The sequence below is a fragment of the Corvus brachyrhynchos genome, unplaced genomic scaffold (genome assembly GCF_000691975.1).
Source record: "Corvus brachyrhynchos isolate BGI_N302 unplaced genomic scaffold, ASM69197v1 scaffold106, whole genome shotgun sequence".
Lineage (NCBI taxonomy): Eukaryota > Metazoa > Chordata > Aves > Passeriformes > Corvidae > Corvus > Corvus brachyrhynchos.
In genome coordinates this window covers 2,787,982-2,805,136 of record NW_008238834.1, presented here as the reverse complement: position 1 = coordinate 2,805,136, position 17,155 = coordinate 2,787,982, and the positions used below count along the sequence as shown (strand labels likewise).

At 38.7% G+C, this 17,155-nt stretch overlaps 1 protein-coding gene across 10 annotated transcripts in view; it reads left to right on the top strand.

Annotated features, from left to right (window-relative positions):
• Positions 1-17,155, top strand: part of GREB1L (growth regulation by estrogen in breast cancer 1 like) — a 78,021-nt gene that overhangs the window by 13,065 nt on the left and 47,801 nt on the right. For 2 of the 10 annotated variants that reach the window (XM_008636815.2, XM_017738240.1), the window contains exons 2-6: positions 2,166-2,325; positions 2,600-2,797; positions 9,592-9,768; positions 12,474-12,650; positions 14,552-14,674. In XM_008636815.2, the coding sequence (XP_008635037.1) occupies positions 2,169-2,325; positions 2,600-2,797; positions 9,592-9,768; positions 12,474-12,650; positions 14,552-14,674 (832 nt within the window). In that variant the 5' untranslated portion in view covers positions 2,166-2,168. Of the gene's footprint in view, positions 1-2,165; positions 2,338-2,599; positions 2,798-9,591; positions 9,769-12,473; positions 12,651-14,536; positions 14,675-17,155 lie in introns of all 10 variants that reach the window. The other 8 variants (XM_017738239.1, XM_017738238.1, XM_017738236.1 and 5 more) reach the window with 5 other exon arrangements.

The window sequence follows — 17,155 nt, the reverse complement described above, 5'->3', positions numbered from 1 at the left end:
TTTGAATACATTCCTGAAATCTTACCTTAAGCACATCATAACTGACATAAATAGCAGAGAAATTAAATTTTATTATATGAAATTCAATAATAGTCTGTCATGATTTTGCTTATATTTATGGAAGTATATTTATGGATTTCAGTAAAATCAGTATTTCTGTCACTTAGCTGATTTTCATCAGTTCTTTTTTTTTCAAAGGCACCTGACAGTCTTTAGTGTGCTGCCACCTTAATACTGCTTCAGTGTAACTTTTTCCCTAACACACTTTGTAATTGTGTGTTTGTACTCCCTACCATTTCCACATTTAATGAAAACTTAAGGAAAGGAAAAGAGGATCTACTTATCTGAAGTATTTTACTGCTGAAATAGCAGAATTTGTCATGTTAATGGTTTTTTATCTGGTATTGTCTCTGGTTGGGGTAGGGAAGTGTAGTTGCCACAAAATTTATTAAAAGCCAGTCTGATAGTCAGAGATGGGGAATTATTTTCCCACAGCTGCATGAAGTCTCTGAACAGGGAACTGACCCTCTCTCCCAGGTTAGAGGTGAGTAATTTGATTTGTTTCACGCCATGTATCCAGTAGTGTAGTAATAATTAGCTCTTAGATATTTGTCTACACCAGCAGACCTCAAACATTGCTGGAAGCGGCTGTTGTGATTATTGCCCTTTAACAGGTGGCCCTGAGGACCTTGAGCAACCCAGTGATAAAGCAGGAGTGGAACTGTAGGTTTTGAAAATGCCAGCGTATCTTCTTGGCCAAAGTGTCTTCCTGTTTGTAGGGCTAGGTGACATCTAGTGAGGGGAAGTACAAAGATAATGTTCTAAGTTTTTATACTTTTCTATCTATTGATTTAACTGGGGAAAACTTTTCTCTGTGGAAATCAATTTCTCCAAAAGTGCAGTCTTGTATTCTGAATATTGGAAAATGTTAGATTGGTGTTTCTTTGGAACAAATGTCATTTGGTATAATGATCTAGCAAAGTGGAAAATTTCATATTTCAGTGAGTCTCCCTTATATCATTTTAAAACCTTCCATGGCCACCCTGTTACTAAATGTTTATGTTTGAGAGCCCATATCCTAGTGCTGAGTGCACAAATATAACAGTCTATGGGCTGTGTAATGCCATCCAAGGGGAAGAAAGGATCTTCAGGTCTGTTTGTGCTTGAATATTTAATTAAGTTCCTAAACTTATCATTGATATAAACAGAGATATTAATTGTTAAAGCAGAGATTTAAATTATTGTTATCACCATACAAGTGTAAAGCATAATTTCAAATAAAGACATTTCACTGCATTTGCTGCATATGGTTTAGAAGTTATTTATTTCTCTTTTATTACTTATATCTTTTGTTGTAAGAGTATGTTTAGAAATTATTGTTATCACCATACAAGTGTAAAGCATAATTTCAAATAAAGACATTTCACTGCATTTGCTGCATATGGTTTAGAAGTTATTTATTTCTCTTTTATTACTTATATCTTTTGTTGTAAGAGTATGTTTAGATTCTTTAATGGACGGATTACATGTAAATCATACTGTTACACTGAAGACAGGAGGTGAAATTTCTGAAAAGACAGAGAAACTGACCTTCCATGTAATTTCAGTTAATATGAGCAAGAGCAAAAAATCAAGTTATTGGATGTCTTTGTGTACAGTTTCTCTCCAAGTAATGGCATACTGACAAGTAAAAAATCATGTAAACACACTCTTTGACAAAAACTGATGAAGCCCAACTTGATTTTTTAAAATTTGGGGGTTTGTCACATACCTTCTGTATTATACTCTGAATATCCTAAAAAACCCAAATAATAATGATTTTATCTACCCTCCATTAATTTTTTATACCAGGCAGGTTCTTGAGGCTGTTGAGAGGTCATGTATGCAGAAGACACAGAGCAGTGTGCTGGAAATGTGCTAAAAGCTTAGTGGAACAGAAGGATACAGTCTGCCAGACTGAGAGAGAGACATCAACATGTCATTTTAAAACCTTCCATGGCCACGCTGTTACTAAATGTTAGTTAGAGGTGTTGTTTCCGTAGCATATTTTCTTGCTAACTTTATATCACTCTCATGGATGATAATAAGACCTCTATCTTCATTTGTAAATTCTCTGTGCATGCACTCTCCCATCCCCTTATCAGCTGTTTCCTTTCTGTTTCTAGATCATGGGGAATTCATATGCAGGGCAACTAAAATCTGCCCGTTTCGAAGAAGCTCTCCATAACTCCATAGAAGCTTCTCTGAGATGCAGCAGCGTTGTCCCACGGCCAATCTTCTCACAGCTGTACCTGGATCCTGACCAGCCTCCTTTCTTGCCGGAAGGTAACCATGAAAGTATGGCACATTTCACTTGTTTTTCTGTGTGTGAAAAGGGTGGGGTGTGTTTCATTAAGAAAAGCACAAAAACTGCACAGCAGTTCATTGTGTGACAAAATCTGAATGTTGGGCATTGTTAAGGGGAAAGAATGACATGCTGGTTATTTTAAAAGGAGATATGTGTTGTTGTTTTAAAAGGAGATACTGTTGAAAAGTTTAATTTTCTAAGTTATTTTAATTTTTACCATCTTCTATTATTTTTTCTATTTTTATTCCTCAGATGTGAAGCCAAAGGTAGAAGAGTTGGATAAAGAGTTAGTACATCGCTATTCACAAAATGGAAACCTGGACTTTTCTACCAACCAAACTGTTAATGAAATGGAAGATGAAGAGGAGGATGAAGACCTGTCAGATTCGAGTAGTCCACCAATCCCATACTCGCAAAAACCTGCCCCAGAAGGGTCTTGCACTACTGATGGTTGGTATCCTTTTTTTTGCTGTAGGACCGTCACAACTGATTCTAATGATAATGTGCACTCTCTACAGTTAGAAATTCTTGAGCTAGAAGATCTGAAAATACAGTTTGTAGTCAAAGCCTTAAATCTGACAAAATACGTATTAGAAGGACTTGTTTGAGGACATAAAGTTTCGTGTATCACTGGAAAGCAGTGTCAAGGACTGGCTGTGGCACTTAATTCGTTTCTGAAAGCCTCTTTTTGTCTGTGGTTATCATTGATTTGTCATCCTCAAAGAGGTTACCTGACTTGGCATCACTATGGCTGGTTCTCAGTCTATCCCTAGGCTGTTCTTGGAAACATTGGCAAAGCTGGATTTAGTTGCATGGGCAGAAGGAAGAGTTTGGAGAAAGAAAATGGAGAGGACACTTAGTGTACTTTCTGCTGCTGAGGTGATAAGAGGGTTGGTAGTGGAAGCTTGTCTGTTTTGTCTTCCCCATGTGCCTGCTGGCCATTGCTTCCTTACCCTGAGCTGTCCTGATTTGTTGTTGCTCAAGATGAGCAAAATTGTTGACAATACTATATTTTTTTGGGTTTAAATGTGTTAAAGAAAGGGCCATGTCATTATGCATGTACCTACTTGTCCAAAGAAAAATTGGTGTGATTGGTTCATCTCATCCCAAAATTGTTCTATTCTGAAGATTTAACTGCCTCAAAAAAGGAAGATCTACTTGTATTTATTGGATGTGCTTCTTGTAAAAACATCTCCCTGCCAACTTCAGACACCTGTAAATAAGAAACTGTTCCCACCAGGTCCAAATGCCCTTCTTGATATTTTATTCAATATCCCCCTGAATCCTTGTGCACAGTTCATCAAAAGCTGTAATTTATAAAATGGTTTCGAACCTTACTGAAGTGTCTGGTTATATGAAGTGATAGAAGTAAGTACCAATAGCTGGTAATTCTTTGATATTTTCGGGGGGCGTTTAGTGGCATATGTTGTCATCTTTGCCTTTTCCACTTCCAAATGCAGCTTATCCGAGCACGTTTACCCTCTGTAACACTGCTGCCCTGTAGCACAAAGAACAGAAGGGCTGGCTGGCTGCTGTAAGAAGCTGGGGAATGTTGCTGGGAAAATTTGATATTCACACAGAAGGGTGTTTTCTATTCTTTGAAGGCTAGTAAATTTGAAGGAGGAGAGAAGGAGAAAGTATAAAACAATGTATTTCTAGGAAAGTGTTCTCAGTTGAGGACAAGTATCAATAAAGTCTGCAAAATCTCCTGTGGGAAGCAGGAGCAGTAACTTTTTCACTTCACATATTATATGTATGTGTAATATTAAACTTTTTAGTATGTCCTGGAAAAATTAGACCTTCCGGGGCAGGTCTGTGTTTTGATTTTTATCTATAAGTCTTTTATGATCAAAGGACTCTAGAAGAAAGTTTTGTGTGTTATATCTGAAGAATTTTAGGGTTGTTCATTACTCATTTTTAAGTTTACCATTCTGAGTTTACAAAATCTGCCTTGCTCTTCAGTGTTCTCAAGGAGCTGATTTAAGAGAGCAATGTTTTTGTATCTGGAAAAGGAAAGGAAAACAGACTTTTTTCCAAATACTTTTGGTGATCTGTTAGGACAGTTTTACATAATTGTTTAAAATGCTCTGGTTCCCAAACATTCACACTGCAGACCATATCTCAGCAAGATATTAATCTGATAGCTCATCTTTCATCTCATGAATATGCCTTCCAGAGATGTAAGACAGGATCACTACCATTGTTTACATCCCTTATCTTAGTTATTTAATTGCAAAGGTAAATAACATTATGAAGATGTTAAAGAATACTGATAGACTATTTGAACTCACTGTGTTTGGATACTTTAAATTAAGCACGTATTCAATTGCTTATCCAAGAGCAAAACGTTGGTACTAGAACCTGCAGTTTATAGCTCCTCTTGCTGTAAAACCTGTTTCCCTCCTTTTGGATCAGATGGGATGAAATCTTTTTCCCTTTAAGGTATTTGTGCTGTGTGCTTTTCCTGAATTCAATTCTTTGTCTTCATACAGGCGCCTCAAATAGGCAACAAAATTCTTGCATTAGCAAGAAGCTGTTCTGAACCGTAGCAATAAGCTGTTCGGAACCGCTTGCTTGCTGTAGCTTTAAAAGAGGCCGTTTCTAATTTGTGGAATAACATTTTATGTGACCTGTGGGAAACACAATAATATCACCTTTCTTTTGTTAGCAAATCCTCAATTTACCTGATGCTTAAAGAAAGGCCAAGGTAGTTTCAGAAGCAATTAGGTAAGCAGGTACTTAACACCTGATCAGTTACTGTGAGGTTACAATAGCAAGTGACAGTGACCCCTAATTCATATGTAATTCTTGGAAGCTAATTCCTTATGCAAATACCCCGTTTATTACACTCCAACAAGGGCCTGGCACCCCCCATGGAAACTGTGTCTTGTTATGTTGGGGAAAGGGAGGATAGATAAAAATTTCTTTTTTAAGAAGATTCTGGCACTTCTAGTTGTTGAGAGATGTGGGGATACGTTTTCAGGAAGATGGGACTGGGTTACTTTCAATGAAGTGGTTTTGGAGAATGCAAATGTGCTTGTCAGAAGCAAAAACTAGTGAATTTTCTCTCAAAGAAATGCAGATAATGTCTGTAAAAGTTGTTAATATTTGGTTTTTGGTAAGTGCTCCTGCTATTTGCAAATCCTTAATTGAAATATAAGTGCCTATTCCTTCTTTGAAACAAAGCTGAGATCTGGTGAGAAGATGCTGGTTCTGGTTTTTTTTTAGTAGTTCAGCAGTTTAACTTTGGGCTTTTGCTTTTTCTAATTGCATGTTGGTAAGGGATTTCACAAAGAGAAGTTGGTTTGGTTTAGTGACTCATGTTTTCTCCTCTTGGTACTTAGATTTTCATAAAAGGTACACAAGTAAATTAAGGTGCCATTCTTTCTTCTTTAGAAGAAATGTGTTACTGCCGTTTGACATAGAAATGTAGGTGCCAGCGCAATTAGAAGTGAATAGCTATGAAATGTAAATGGATTTTAAATGTTTTAAGTCTTGGACATTGACAGCACAAGTTCAGCTAGTACTGAGACATTATGTCTTGTCTTTCCTAGTGTGGAAATTATTATTTCTACCAGATAATTAACTACCAATGCAAAATAATGCAAAACAGAAAAGAAAATAAAGTTGGGGTCTCTGTGGTGCTTGCTAGCTAGAAAAAGACAATGTAACAGAGAGAGGGTTAATTCCCCTTCATCTCCCTGCAGTCAGTTACTTGCTTCCAAATCAATGTGTTTTGGGTGGAATTTCCTCATTCAGTTTCAAAAAGCAGCAGAAACTTAAAAGAGTACTTTTCAGCCCTAAAAGTCAAGAGAAAGAAGGATAATGAAAGGCTCTTGAGGTATACCATCTGCATGTCTTTGAAGGAAAATTCAAACCTTTTACTGCACAGAAGCAGATTTGCATACTCTCCATATCTCCTGATGGAAGTAAGTAAGTTCCAGCTGTACCTGGCCAACGTCTGCAGCCCTCCCTGCTTCTCCTGTGGCAGCTCTTGAGTAAGCAAGAGAAAAGCTCATGGAGGCTCTGAGGGTCTGTCTGTCTGTGCTGCCTCTCTCACTGCCCACCCATCTGGATCCCTTTCCCTCTGCAGAAGGGGAGCCAGAGGAAACCGTTTGGTATCAGCCCTGTTTCTTGTCTCACCACCTTAGAAAATGAGGTTTATGCAGTTGCCTGTGAGCTCTGAGCTGGTAGCTGCTTTCTGCCATTGCTGGCAGAGGGGTAGAGATGATGAAGGTAGTGAATTTCAGCAAGATTTGTGAAGTTCAGGAGCTGGTTGGATGACATCAGTGTCCCCAGACTTAAGTCCCCTGGGGCAGCGGAGTAATTACAGTTCTCTCACAGGCTGAACATTACAGAGGCATGTGCTGGTCAGCCAGTCTACACTTGCATGCCTCTCTGATCCAGAGATGTCGCCAGCCAAAGCAGAGGAGGATGCCAAAGGAGATTGTGCAAGGAGGGAGAAGGGGGAGCGTGCAAGGGGTCTGAGAGCACTGTATAAGTAAGAGATGATACTGGAGGTAAATCTTAGGTACTGTTTGGAGATTAGGCAGGATGCAGCATTTCTGCAGTCCAGTCCTACATATCCTAAATGGTGGGAAATATTAAGTATATTTAGATCCACAGCCTCTCAGGTAAGAGGCTGCTGTTCCCATGATAGCAGGCTGTCACTGAGTTATGCTTGTAAACTCGTAAAGATGTTGTTTCTTAGGGTTCTCCTGTAGCTTCTCCCCTGGGGACTGATGCAGAATGGTGACACACAGCTACTCCAAGTGTAGCTGAAGTTGTTTTGCTCCTAGCCTGGGTAAAGCTGAGTCTTTGCTTTCACCTGGGATGTTGTGGAGCACTGCTTCACTTTACTGGGACATCAAAACCCTCAAGTGCTCCAAGGGGCTTGAAGCTTCTCGTGTAATATTCACCATTCTCAGTGTTTTGTGCTCCTTTGGAAAGCAAGTCTGTACTGACATGCAACAACATTGACCAGCTTGCTTGTGCTAGTATTGCTACTGCTAACAATTCCTTCAAAAGCCTCCTGTTGGTCACCATTTGTGCTTCTGGGCATTTCCTGGACATTTTTAGGTAGAGACTGGGCTAGAAGCTAATTGTGTAAAAGCACAAGTGTTGAAATCTTACTGCACTTGCTGTTTCAAAATCCTTATCTACAGATTTCCTGTTTGCCCACATTGTCAGCAGTGGGTAATTTTTCTATTTTAAATCTAGATGTGAAGTGATATTTTCTGAGCATGTCAGCTACTCAGATTTCACTGAATGCCTAAGTATTTCAGGTCAGTTTTGAAAACTCAGGGTATAATACCCAAGTGGCATAAACATTTGAATAAGCAAATTTTATTTTGAATGTATCTGTGTTTATCTGTGACAGTTTCTTTCTAAATTACATCAAAAAGTCTAGATAATACTTAGCCTGATACCTAGTTTTCTATTTGACTAGGATCAATATGTTTTTAACGAACATGCTTTAAGAAGAATTTAACATTAAAATCAAATGGCACCTAATCAGGAAATAACTAATCATGCTTTAAATATGCAGGTTTAATACTTTCCCCCTAAAACATATGTAAGTTTTTGTTGGTAAGTTATTGATATAATCCACTGATTCATACATGAAAGCTTTAGGTACTTCATTTTAATTCATTGCCTGGTAAAAGCTGTGTGTGAGGGGTGAGTCCAAGCTAGCTTTCTATGAGCTGCTGCTAGGATTGAGCTGATTGAAGAACTAAAGAAACCATTCAGCCAAGAACTGGTTCAACAAATTGTGGGTGTAGGCACAAGACTGCACCTGTATTGGACCCTGTTTTCAGCAAGCTGCTGCTTGTCAGGAAATTCATGCAAGCTGATTCTGTGCATTCCACTTTGCACAGGCTCTGTGCCTGGTACAGTTCTGAGAGAAAGCCAGAACACATTAACTTCCATAGTTTTTGCTGAAGTTGCTATAGGTTTTGGCACAGGAGCTAAGAGCACAGGCAAGCTGATTCTGTGCATTCCACTTTGCACAGGAAAGTGGAATGCACAGAATCTGCACAGAGCATACGTATCTATAATGGCTGAGGTGGCTATTGGTCAAGCTGTGGTCACATTGTGTTCCCAGATGCTTAGACAGTGTGTTTCTCCAGGATTTTTTATTCTTCCTTAAAATTTCTGTGACAATTAAGGACTACATGAATAATATTTTAAATTAAGTGTAAGTAATAGGTATTGATAGCTGAAATCTTAATGGCTGTTGAAGTAATTTCAAAATTAGTTCGACAGGCTCTTTTTTTTAACTGTGATCTTGTTTCTTGTGATTATGATTTTCTTTATTTATTGTTTATTTAGCCTGGACACTGCTCTGGGTTGCCTTGCTATGCTTTCTGTGTGACCCAGCCTGCTACTTGCTCATTGCAGGACATAGAACAGCAGAAACTCTCTCAGGTCCCCATTTTTGCCCACTTTTGCTGCTTTAGCCCTGCATTGATTAGAAGCCCATGAACAAATGTTATGTCCTTATTTTGTGTGCATATGTGTATTTGAGTGGGGAAAAAACTTAATTGAAAACTTGAAAGTTATGCAGTCCACTGAGACTTCAAGAGACTCAACTGGAGACTTCAAGAAAACATGATTCACATATCTAAAGCTAGTGAATTATTTATTTGCTGGAATTCCTAAAATGTGTAGAGAATTTAAAATTTAGATATTTAATTATTTTAATGCAATAAAATAATTTTTAGTAGCCAGTACTAAACTTCAGTCATCATTTTTTATCATTATTTTTTATTATTTAATAGTGTTTATGTATCAATGCTAGCCTTTTACGAGCAACAAAGACAAAATTGTTTCTGTTGAAAAAACTGTAAACTTAAGTTTGGGAAAGAAAAAATAAGCTTTGGCATGTTTTAAGACCTGTTTTCTGTTATTAAATCCCAAGCTTACCCTCTTATTTTGGTTCTTTTTGAAAAAATTGAGTTTTGGAGCCATTTGATGTCTAGTGTTTGGACACTTAAATTTCTTCTGTGCCTGTATATGTTCAGCATATTTAAAATAATGTTATCTATTGTCTCTGAAACCCTCAGCTAGTGGTTCTGATGAGATGCTATCTCAACTTCCTCCATTTCCCTTAAAAAGGATATATTAAAACTTCAGTTACAGCATCAAGTTATGAAGCCCCATTTGCTTTCGTAACTGATAAAACGAGGAAAATTAAATGAATTCTTTTGAAGAGTTATCATTTGCTTTGCTTTGTTTTGTAGGTTTTTGTCAAGCAGGCAAGGATTTACGGTTAGTATCTCTGTGCATGGAGCAAATTGATATCCCAGCAGGCTTCCTGTTAGTAGGAGCCAAATCTCCCAACCTTCCTGAGCACATTCTAGTCTGCGCTGTTGACAAGCGGTTTTTGCCAGATGATCATGGAAAAAATGCACTTTTAGGTAAGAGATCTTTTTTCCTTTATAATAATTCAGAGGGAAAAAAGCCAGTTGAAAATTATCTAATGTCATTTCAGCTAATAACCTTCTATTAGAAATATGTTGAGGAGAGGACTGATATAATCAAATCAAATCTGTAGATGGACCTGCCTTAAAAGCCCATTTTAAAACAAGTCCCTGATTCCACAATTAACCACAATTGAATCTTGTGGATTTCTGTGTGGGCAGAAGTCAATTGCAGCCCTGGCATTCTAAATGTGAACTATCCATATACTCTTTATCTCTGCTCGAGCTTAGAGCATTTTCATTTAAGAAGAAATATGCTCGTGCAAGTATTGAAAATGAACTATCTATTTTTTGGTGGATTAAGGGATGAATTCTGGCCTTGGCTTCACCAAGGTCATTGCTCTCAGCAGAAGTTCTGGGAGAAATTTGCTTCCCAAAACCCAACACATAGGGACACTTCCCTCCCCCCGCCATTATGTCCTAATCTGTTACATTTATGAAGTTTAAAATTTTAATACAGCAATATCTCTTGGTAATTGAAGACAGGCCTATGTGCACCTAGATTTCCTGCCTGGGTCACAACTGGTACACATTTTAACAAGCTAGTAAAAGTAATTTAATGTACTTTGGCTCCTTTAGCCTGTTTTGAATTTACTCTTTCATTTCTCCCTCCTGTCATTGTTCTGCCTAGGATATATTCAGAAAGACCTTTCAACAGGAAAGAAATTACAACAAAGGATAAATACCCTGATTTAATTGCACTGCTTGAATTCTGGTCCAGACCAGCAATATTTTGTGCAACAATTGGAAACAGCCTTGTTTTGTGCTTTAATGTTATCTCTCCATTGAATCCATTTGATATGCTACTACACACTGTAAACCTTTGGGCCTGAGGCAGAAATGCCACTGACCTGAGTTAGATAGGGGCTGTGGTGTGATGTGCCCTCGCTGGGTACAGCTGGGGATGTGGGATAACGGGGTACTGTGGTGGACACTTCAGGATTCAGAGGAGCTTCTCCCCTGCTAAGCAGGGGAAGTGTCAGGAGGTGATCAATAAGAGCTATCTGATAGACAGGCAGATGGTGTTTAAACCTGATTAAGTGTGGTACTACTTGTCTTTGTTGGTAAGCCTCCCCCACATTCCCAGCTTTGTATCCATCTATCATCTCTGGTCTCATTTGATAATGAGCCCAGTGACTCACATCTCTGGCATTGCTGATGTATTGAAGTGCCTCAAGGCTTCTGTACCTGGCACCTATGAGCAAAGAACTGACTCAGTAGCTCTGTGAGACCCTGGTGACTGTTTCTGAAAACTGTGGAGATACGTTGGTAGGTCCTGTGGGCTGCAAGGGACAAAGGAAAGAATGATTCAGTCCCAGGAGAAGCAGAGCAAACAGGATGAAGAAATTTGCTTCTTGGCATGCTCGTCCAAGCTGACAATGAGGCACAGAAAGGCTAAAGACAGTGGCCTAATTAATAAGGGTTTTATGGATAAGGCATTTTGTTAAAAACACTGAATATTTTTGTCATAAACCTATTAATTTGGCTGACAGGTGAATATCGGAACCAGCATTCTCCAAGGTGTTTGTCATTGTGGAAAATAATGATAGTAGCAAGAATGAAAAATCGATTCTCTTACAGATCTTGAACTGATTAGTAAATGGAAAAAAACCCAAACAAACAAAAGGAAAGCATTTCCACTAGGTATTAATCTGCTAGCACTTTTATAAATCATTATTGATATTCCAGAGAGAATATTTTTTCATTAAAGGTTGAAAGCAATTCAGAGATGAGTGGAATGGCAAGTGAACGAGGGGAGCTTAATTGTTCAGCATTAGATAATAGAGGACTGATTTAAACAACAAAGATTTTAAGACAGACCCATTTCAGAACATGTCTTGTGCTTTGTTCGGTGAAATGTTAGACTGGTGCCATCATTACGCCAGATTCCCATTAACATAGCTGTGAATGGCACTGGTAATCAAGGCTGCTTATAATTCTTAGTCTGGACCCTGTTCTCCAGACTTCAACTCAAAGTTTCACGCCTTTCTTTGAAAGCTTGTTGGAAATGTTGCAGAGAAGCAGTCTTCTGCCTTTGTTCCTAAATTTGTAACTTTCATGAGAGGCTGTAGGGTTTTTTAACTATTTTGAAGCACTCCTAACTTTGCCATGCAAATCTTGACATCAAACGATTGCTTTCAACACTTTAATAAAATGTAAGGTTCAGCTTACTTGGAAAGTGTTTTGTTTAAGAAGTCTCAGGGAAAATTTATTTGATTTTAAAGTTAATTTCAGTCATATGGAGTCGCTCTGATGGATTAGCCACTGTTTTGAGAGAGATGTCTGCAGTTTGGAACTCATGTTTTTTTAATGTAGAAAAAATAGCTTTTTTTTTTCCCTCATGGAAATTTCGTAGCGTGGCAACATAGTTCTCCCCCTCCCAAGTAGTTATTCTTCTCTGCGCTGTGTAGAGGGGAAAATTGGTGGTAGGATTTTGGCATAAGTCTGTATGCCCCAGAGAGATGGAGGAGTTTCAGAAGAGCTAAGACTGACACGCATGTGCTGTGCCTGCAGAGGCTGGCTGTCTGGAGGCCTCCAGTTGCTTGGAACTTGGGTGTGCAGGTAGGTTTAGATGGCCTTATTCCTAGCAGATAGTACAAGACATTTAATCTGTTTGTTTATCTTCTGCTTCATTCTTCCAGGATTTTCTGGGAATTGTATAGGCTGTGGAGAAAGAGGATTTCGGTACTTCACAGAGTTTTCCAATCATATCAACCTGAAATTAACCACTCAGCCAAAGAAGCAGAAGCACTTAAAGTACTACCTAGTAAGAAGCTCCCAAGGTGTACTGTCAAAGGGACCCCTTATTTGCTGGAAAGGTAATAAAGGTGCCCATTCAATTAGGGATGTTTTATGCTACTAGGGGTGATGTTGAATGAAAAATTGAAAGTTGCTCTTGAAAATGTATGCATTCAAAAGCAACTGCTTGAAGGAAAAATTCTCACTGATTTCACTCAAGTCTGGATTTTGCCAAAGAATTTTAAGTCTTAATAATAACCATGCAGTTGTAAACACTCTTCCATCTCCCCATGCTTTTGGTGGGAGCCCTAGATCTGCCCATCTTAGACTGTGCAGTCATCTTGGTAGAAAAAAGGGTTACTCACTCTGATGATTCTTGTATGTGCCTGAAGCAAAGTGACTCACAGCCAGGGCTGCAACATTGCTTTTCCATTGATACTCATCTTAGCAGGTGCAATTCAATCTGTCTAATGCCTGAGGATAGCTAGCATGCTGTAAGATTAAAAAAGCTCAGGTCAGTGATCTCAGGGAAAGAAAAAACTTGGGTTGTCCTGCCATTTGCAGTGTTTTACACTTGGTCTTACCTTCTACCAGAGCAGCCTGTGCGATATTATGTGCTACAAGAGGGTACATTTGTGACCCCCAAGGCAAAGTAGCCATGGGGTCTCTTATTGGAGGATGCAGGTTTTTGGAGCTAGAACCGTGCAAAGACTCAAGGAAAGCATGGTTTACCTACTCACTGTCTACCTAGTTGGCTTATATGCAGACTGCCTGATTTTTTCATCTGCGGTCTCACTCACTGAAGACAGAGTTCCATCTGGCCCCTGTTGTTCCAGAAAGGTTGATGTGAGAAGAGGGGAAGCTCTGCAGGAGGACTGACAGACATCTGAAGAGTCACATCCTCATGTGAATAGCAGCATGACACCAGAAAGAGATGGTTATCTCCGAGCAGTATGAGTGATTATAGTTTGTATCAGTTAGTGGTTCAAAGGGATCCTGGCTTCAGCTGCTTTTCTCCATTACAAGGACAATTAACTACTGCTTTAAAGTGGATGTGGCTTTTCAACAGCATTTTTCACAAAAATGACACAAATATTTTATTTGGTAGTGAAATTCCAAATACAGACAAAGGAAACCTTATTTTACTTTTGGCATCTTTTTTCTGGAACCCTTCCCTGATGCTCGTGCAGTTGGGGTTGGTGTGTGTCCTGGTAAATGCAGTCAGGAGTAATGCACATGTGGAAGAAGCAGATACCAGTTTCACTTTTGGTTATATGCTAATTGCAAGTGTTCTGAGCACCCATGGAAGTTTAGAAAAATCAACCAAGAGTTGGTTGGGCATTACTTTGATAGGTTCTATCCCTGTATTGCTGCAATGCATGTGGTAATCTTTCACCCTTCACTTACATTATAGGTCTAACTAGAAGAAGAGTGCTTTTAAACACCCTCTTCTCTTAAAATCCTGATTAGATGTCAGTTTTAAAAATGGATTAATGTGTGCTTTTCTCCTCCCTCAATTCAATTTTCATCTAGACAGACACTCATAGTGCTGAGATCTCCCTGAAGGTTTGTGGAGGCATATTAAGAATCTGGGTTTCAGCACAATTTCTCCTTTTAAAGGGCAGCATATGACAGTTTGTGTACAGGTTGTGCCACAGAAGTCACTGAGTGTTTTGTGGGACATGTCCAATACCTTCAAGTCTCTTGGAAGCTGCGATCTGAGGGCTCTTGCCATTTTGCAGCATCTGGTCTGTATTTGCCTGGCCCTCTGAGTGGCCCCAAGGGAGGTTTTCTTAATTAGAAGACAAAGTTGACTAAACTGTGAATCCCTATTTTCGTTGAATGCTGCCATTTGCCGCTGTTTGTTGTACGTGCTCTGTGTATGCTCTCAACATTTTGTCACCTTTCACCACTGCGTTGCTGAACTTTGCTGCTGGAAGGCAGGCCCTGTTAATATGTACTGTAGCTGCTTCGTTTGCAGAATGTAGAAGCAGGCAATCATCTGCTGCTAGCCTCTCTGCTAAACCAAATCCTTCGGTGTCACCGTCCACGACCCCAGAGGGTGGATCAGCTAATGGATACAAATCAGGGTTCACTCAGACAGGTAGGAGCTGAAAGTGCTGTAAAGATAACCATTGGGGGTGGTAAGTTACCTCAGACACTGGTGGGTCAGGGATGCTGTAAACAACTGGGTATTTACCTTGAGCCATGTATAGATTACACTGGAGAGGATGCCTTTCAAAATTTGCTTTGGCAAAGGTTAAGACCCAGGTGAGGCTGAAGGTCAGATTAGTCTCAAAACAACAATTGATTTTAAAGTATTAAATGATTTTTTTATTAATTTATTTGATTCTGTGCCTCCCTGTCTTTGTTTTGTTAATTTTTTTTGTGAATCTCAAAAAACTTCAATTACACATTTATAGGGAAGTGTTTACTTAGTATATAAACTAGGCTATTTGTCTTAAAAAGGAAAATAATCTCCTTTTAGGGAGAGGGACCAGATTTGATTTTATTTACTTGCTTATTTCCTTATTTATTTAAATTTTATTGCACACAAAGGTGTACTTAATATAGCAATTTCCCCATATGCATACAGTGGGTTTGTGTTTTGTGAGCTAACAGGTGTCTCACAACTATTCTAGAAAGCTATTAATGTTACACTTAAATAAGGAGAAACTATAAAAATCAGATAGACATTGACTGACAAAGAAGAGCATCTTAATTTCATGTATTTATTTATTTACTGCAAGTAGACAAAGTGCTTTTGTTTGAGCTTTTTTCCTCATTGCTTTATTGCAACTGAATCTATGCTGTTGTATGTTTTTGTGTCTGTTCTGCTATTTCTTGAAAAATTAAAAACAGGAGAAAATGGCCTGTTAATTGTTGTTATTGCTATGAATGTCTGAAAGCATTTATTTCTTTAGAGGAATATGAAATGCAGATATAAAGCAAGATGGTTAAAATACTTTTTCCACTTAGAAAGTTTGTTAAAAGGAATAACAAACAAAAGCTGAACACAGACATTCATATGAAATTGTAGTCACTGATTAGTATGTTCAGAGGCACTTCCCTCAGGTGGTTGTCCCTGTCCCTGTCGAAGAAGCTAAATGCTTTAGGCTTTGGGTAGAATTAATGACAGAGTGGTTTAAACACATCTGCATTTCATTGCATGATCCCTTGGCTTCCAGATTCGGGCATGAGAACTGTGCAGATGCATGAGAACCTATTTATTTGGAACAACAAGAATTCTAATATTTACACAGCTTTGTCTTCTATTGTATCTGCCAAGTTAATAGATACACCTTTCATATATGGCTTTCTCCTTATCACTCCCTGCCATTTTCAGTCTGCTTGGTGTTTCTGTGTGTCACTGTTTGTACTCCTAGGTCAGGCTTGTCAAAACCTTTTCATCTCCTTCTGCTGTTATCTTCTAGTGAAGATAATGCCACATACATACACATGAATCCCCTGTGACTGGGAGAAGGGGGGAAAGCACCTTTTATTCAGTGGCATAAATTCTGACATGTGTCACCTATGATGGAGAGCTTTTCTGACTTTTTCTCTTCTAGATTTTGCATAGCTCTTTCTACTGGTGTTTGCTTCTCGGTTGTTTTAAAACAGGACTACTTATTAGCAGGTTGTTTTCTGAAATTGTTTTCAGTACATCATCAACTCATACCCTTTTTTCCCTTTAAAAGTAGTGTAACTATTTCTGGTGAGCAGTTCAGTCTCTGAGTTCTGTAAGATACATGTAGGTAATTATGGGCATACAGTATCAAAAATTCGGTTTTAGGCAGACACTCGAGAGGGGAAAGTTCAATTCAGGTGTTAAGCAGCTAGAAACACGGCTTTACAAGAGAAAAATAAAGAATTTTAATAACTGGTATGTTAATAACAACAAGTCCTGCTTAGTGTGGTGTTTAAATATATACCAGCCACATCCACATTCACAGATAAAATTTCAAGAAAATGTATTAGAACTAGAGATGGGGAGGAAAAACATACCCAAAGCTTCTGGACAGTTTACTTTGATGAAACCTTTAACACTACATATTTGCTACACCATATGTAATGACAGACCAGCATCTCCCTCCAAAGGCCCTGACCTGGTGGTGTATTTTGTTAGCCATTCAGCCTATTTCCTGTGAACATGGACAAGGTTTTCTGGTGAGGCAGCAGCAGCAGAGGCTTCTGTGTTTGTTCCTCATGTCAGTTACTCTGTCTGGCAAAGCAGAGCTTCCTCCCACCCTCCTTCACCAAATGGTGTGTGGCCTGAGGGTGAATATGTTTGGCAGATCAAGGTGGTCTTTGTCTTCTGTTTTCTTCAGCTGGCTGTTTTACTAGGACATCTGTAGGTGAACTTAGCCTACTTTGCCTACTTCTTGCAAACTACTTTCTGGACAGATGCTGAGTTACTATTCTTTCACTCTGGTTATAAGAATTTGGATTTGCCAGTGTATCAGCATCCAAATGCCAAATTTTTCTTGAAGTAAATTATAGCTATGAAATGCCTGATGTTAAAGGGACTTAACATGCTTAGAGGTTTGGAATCAGTTTTATACTGGGCAAATATTAAAATTTGTTT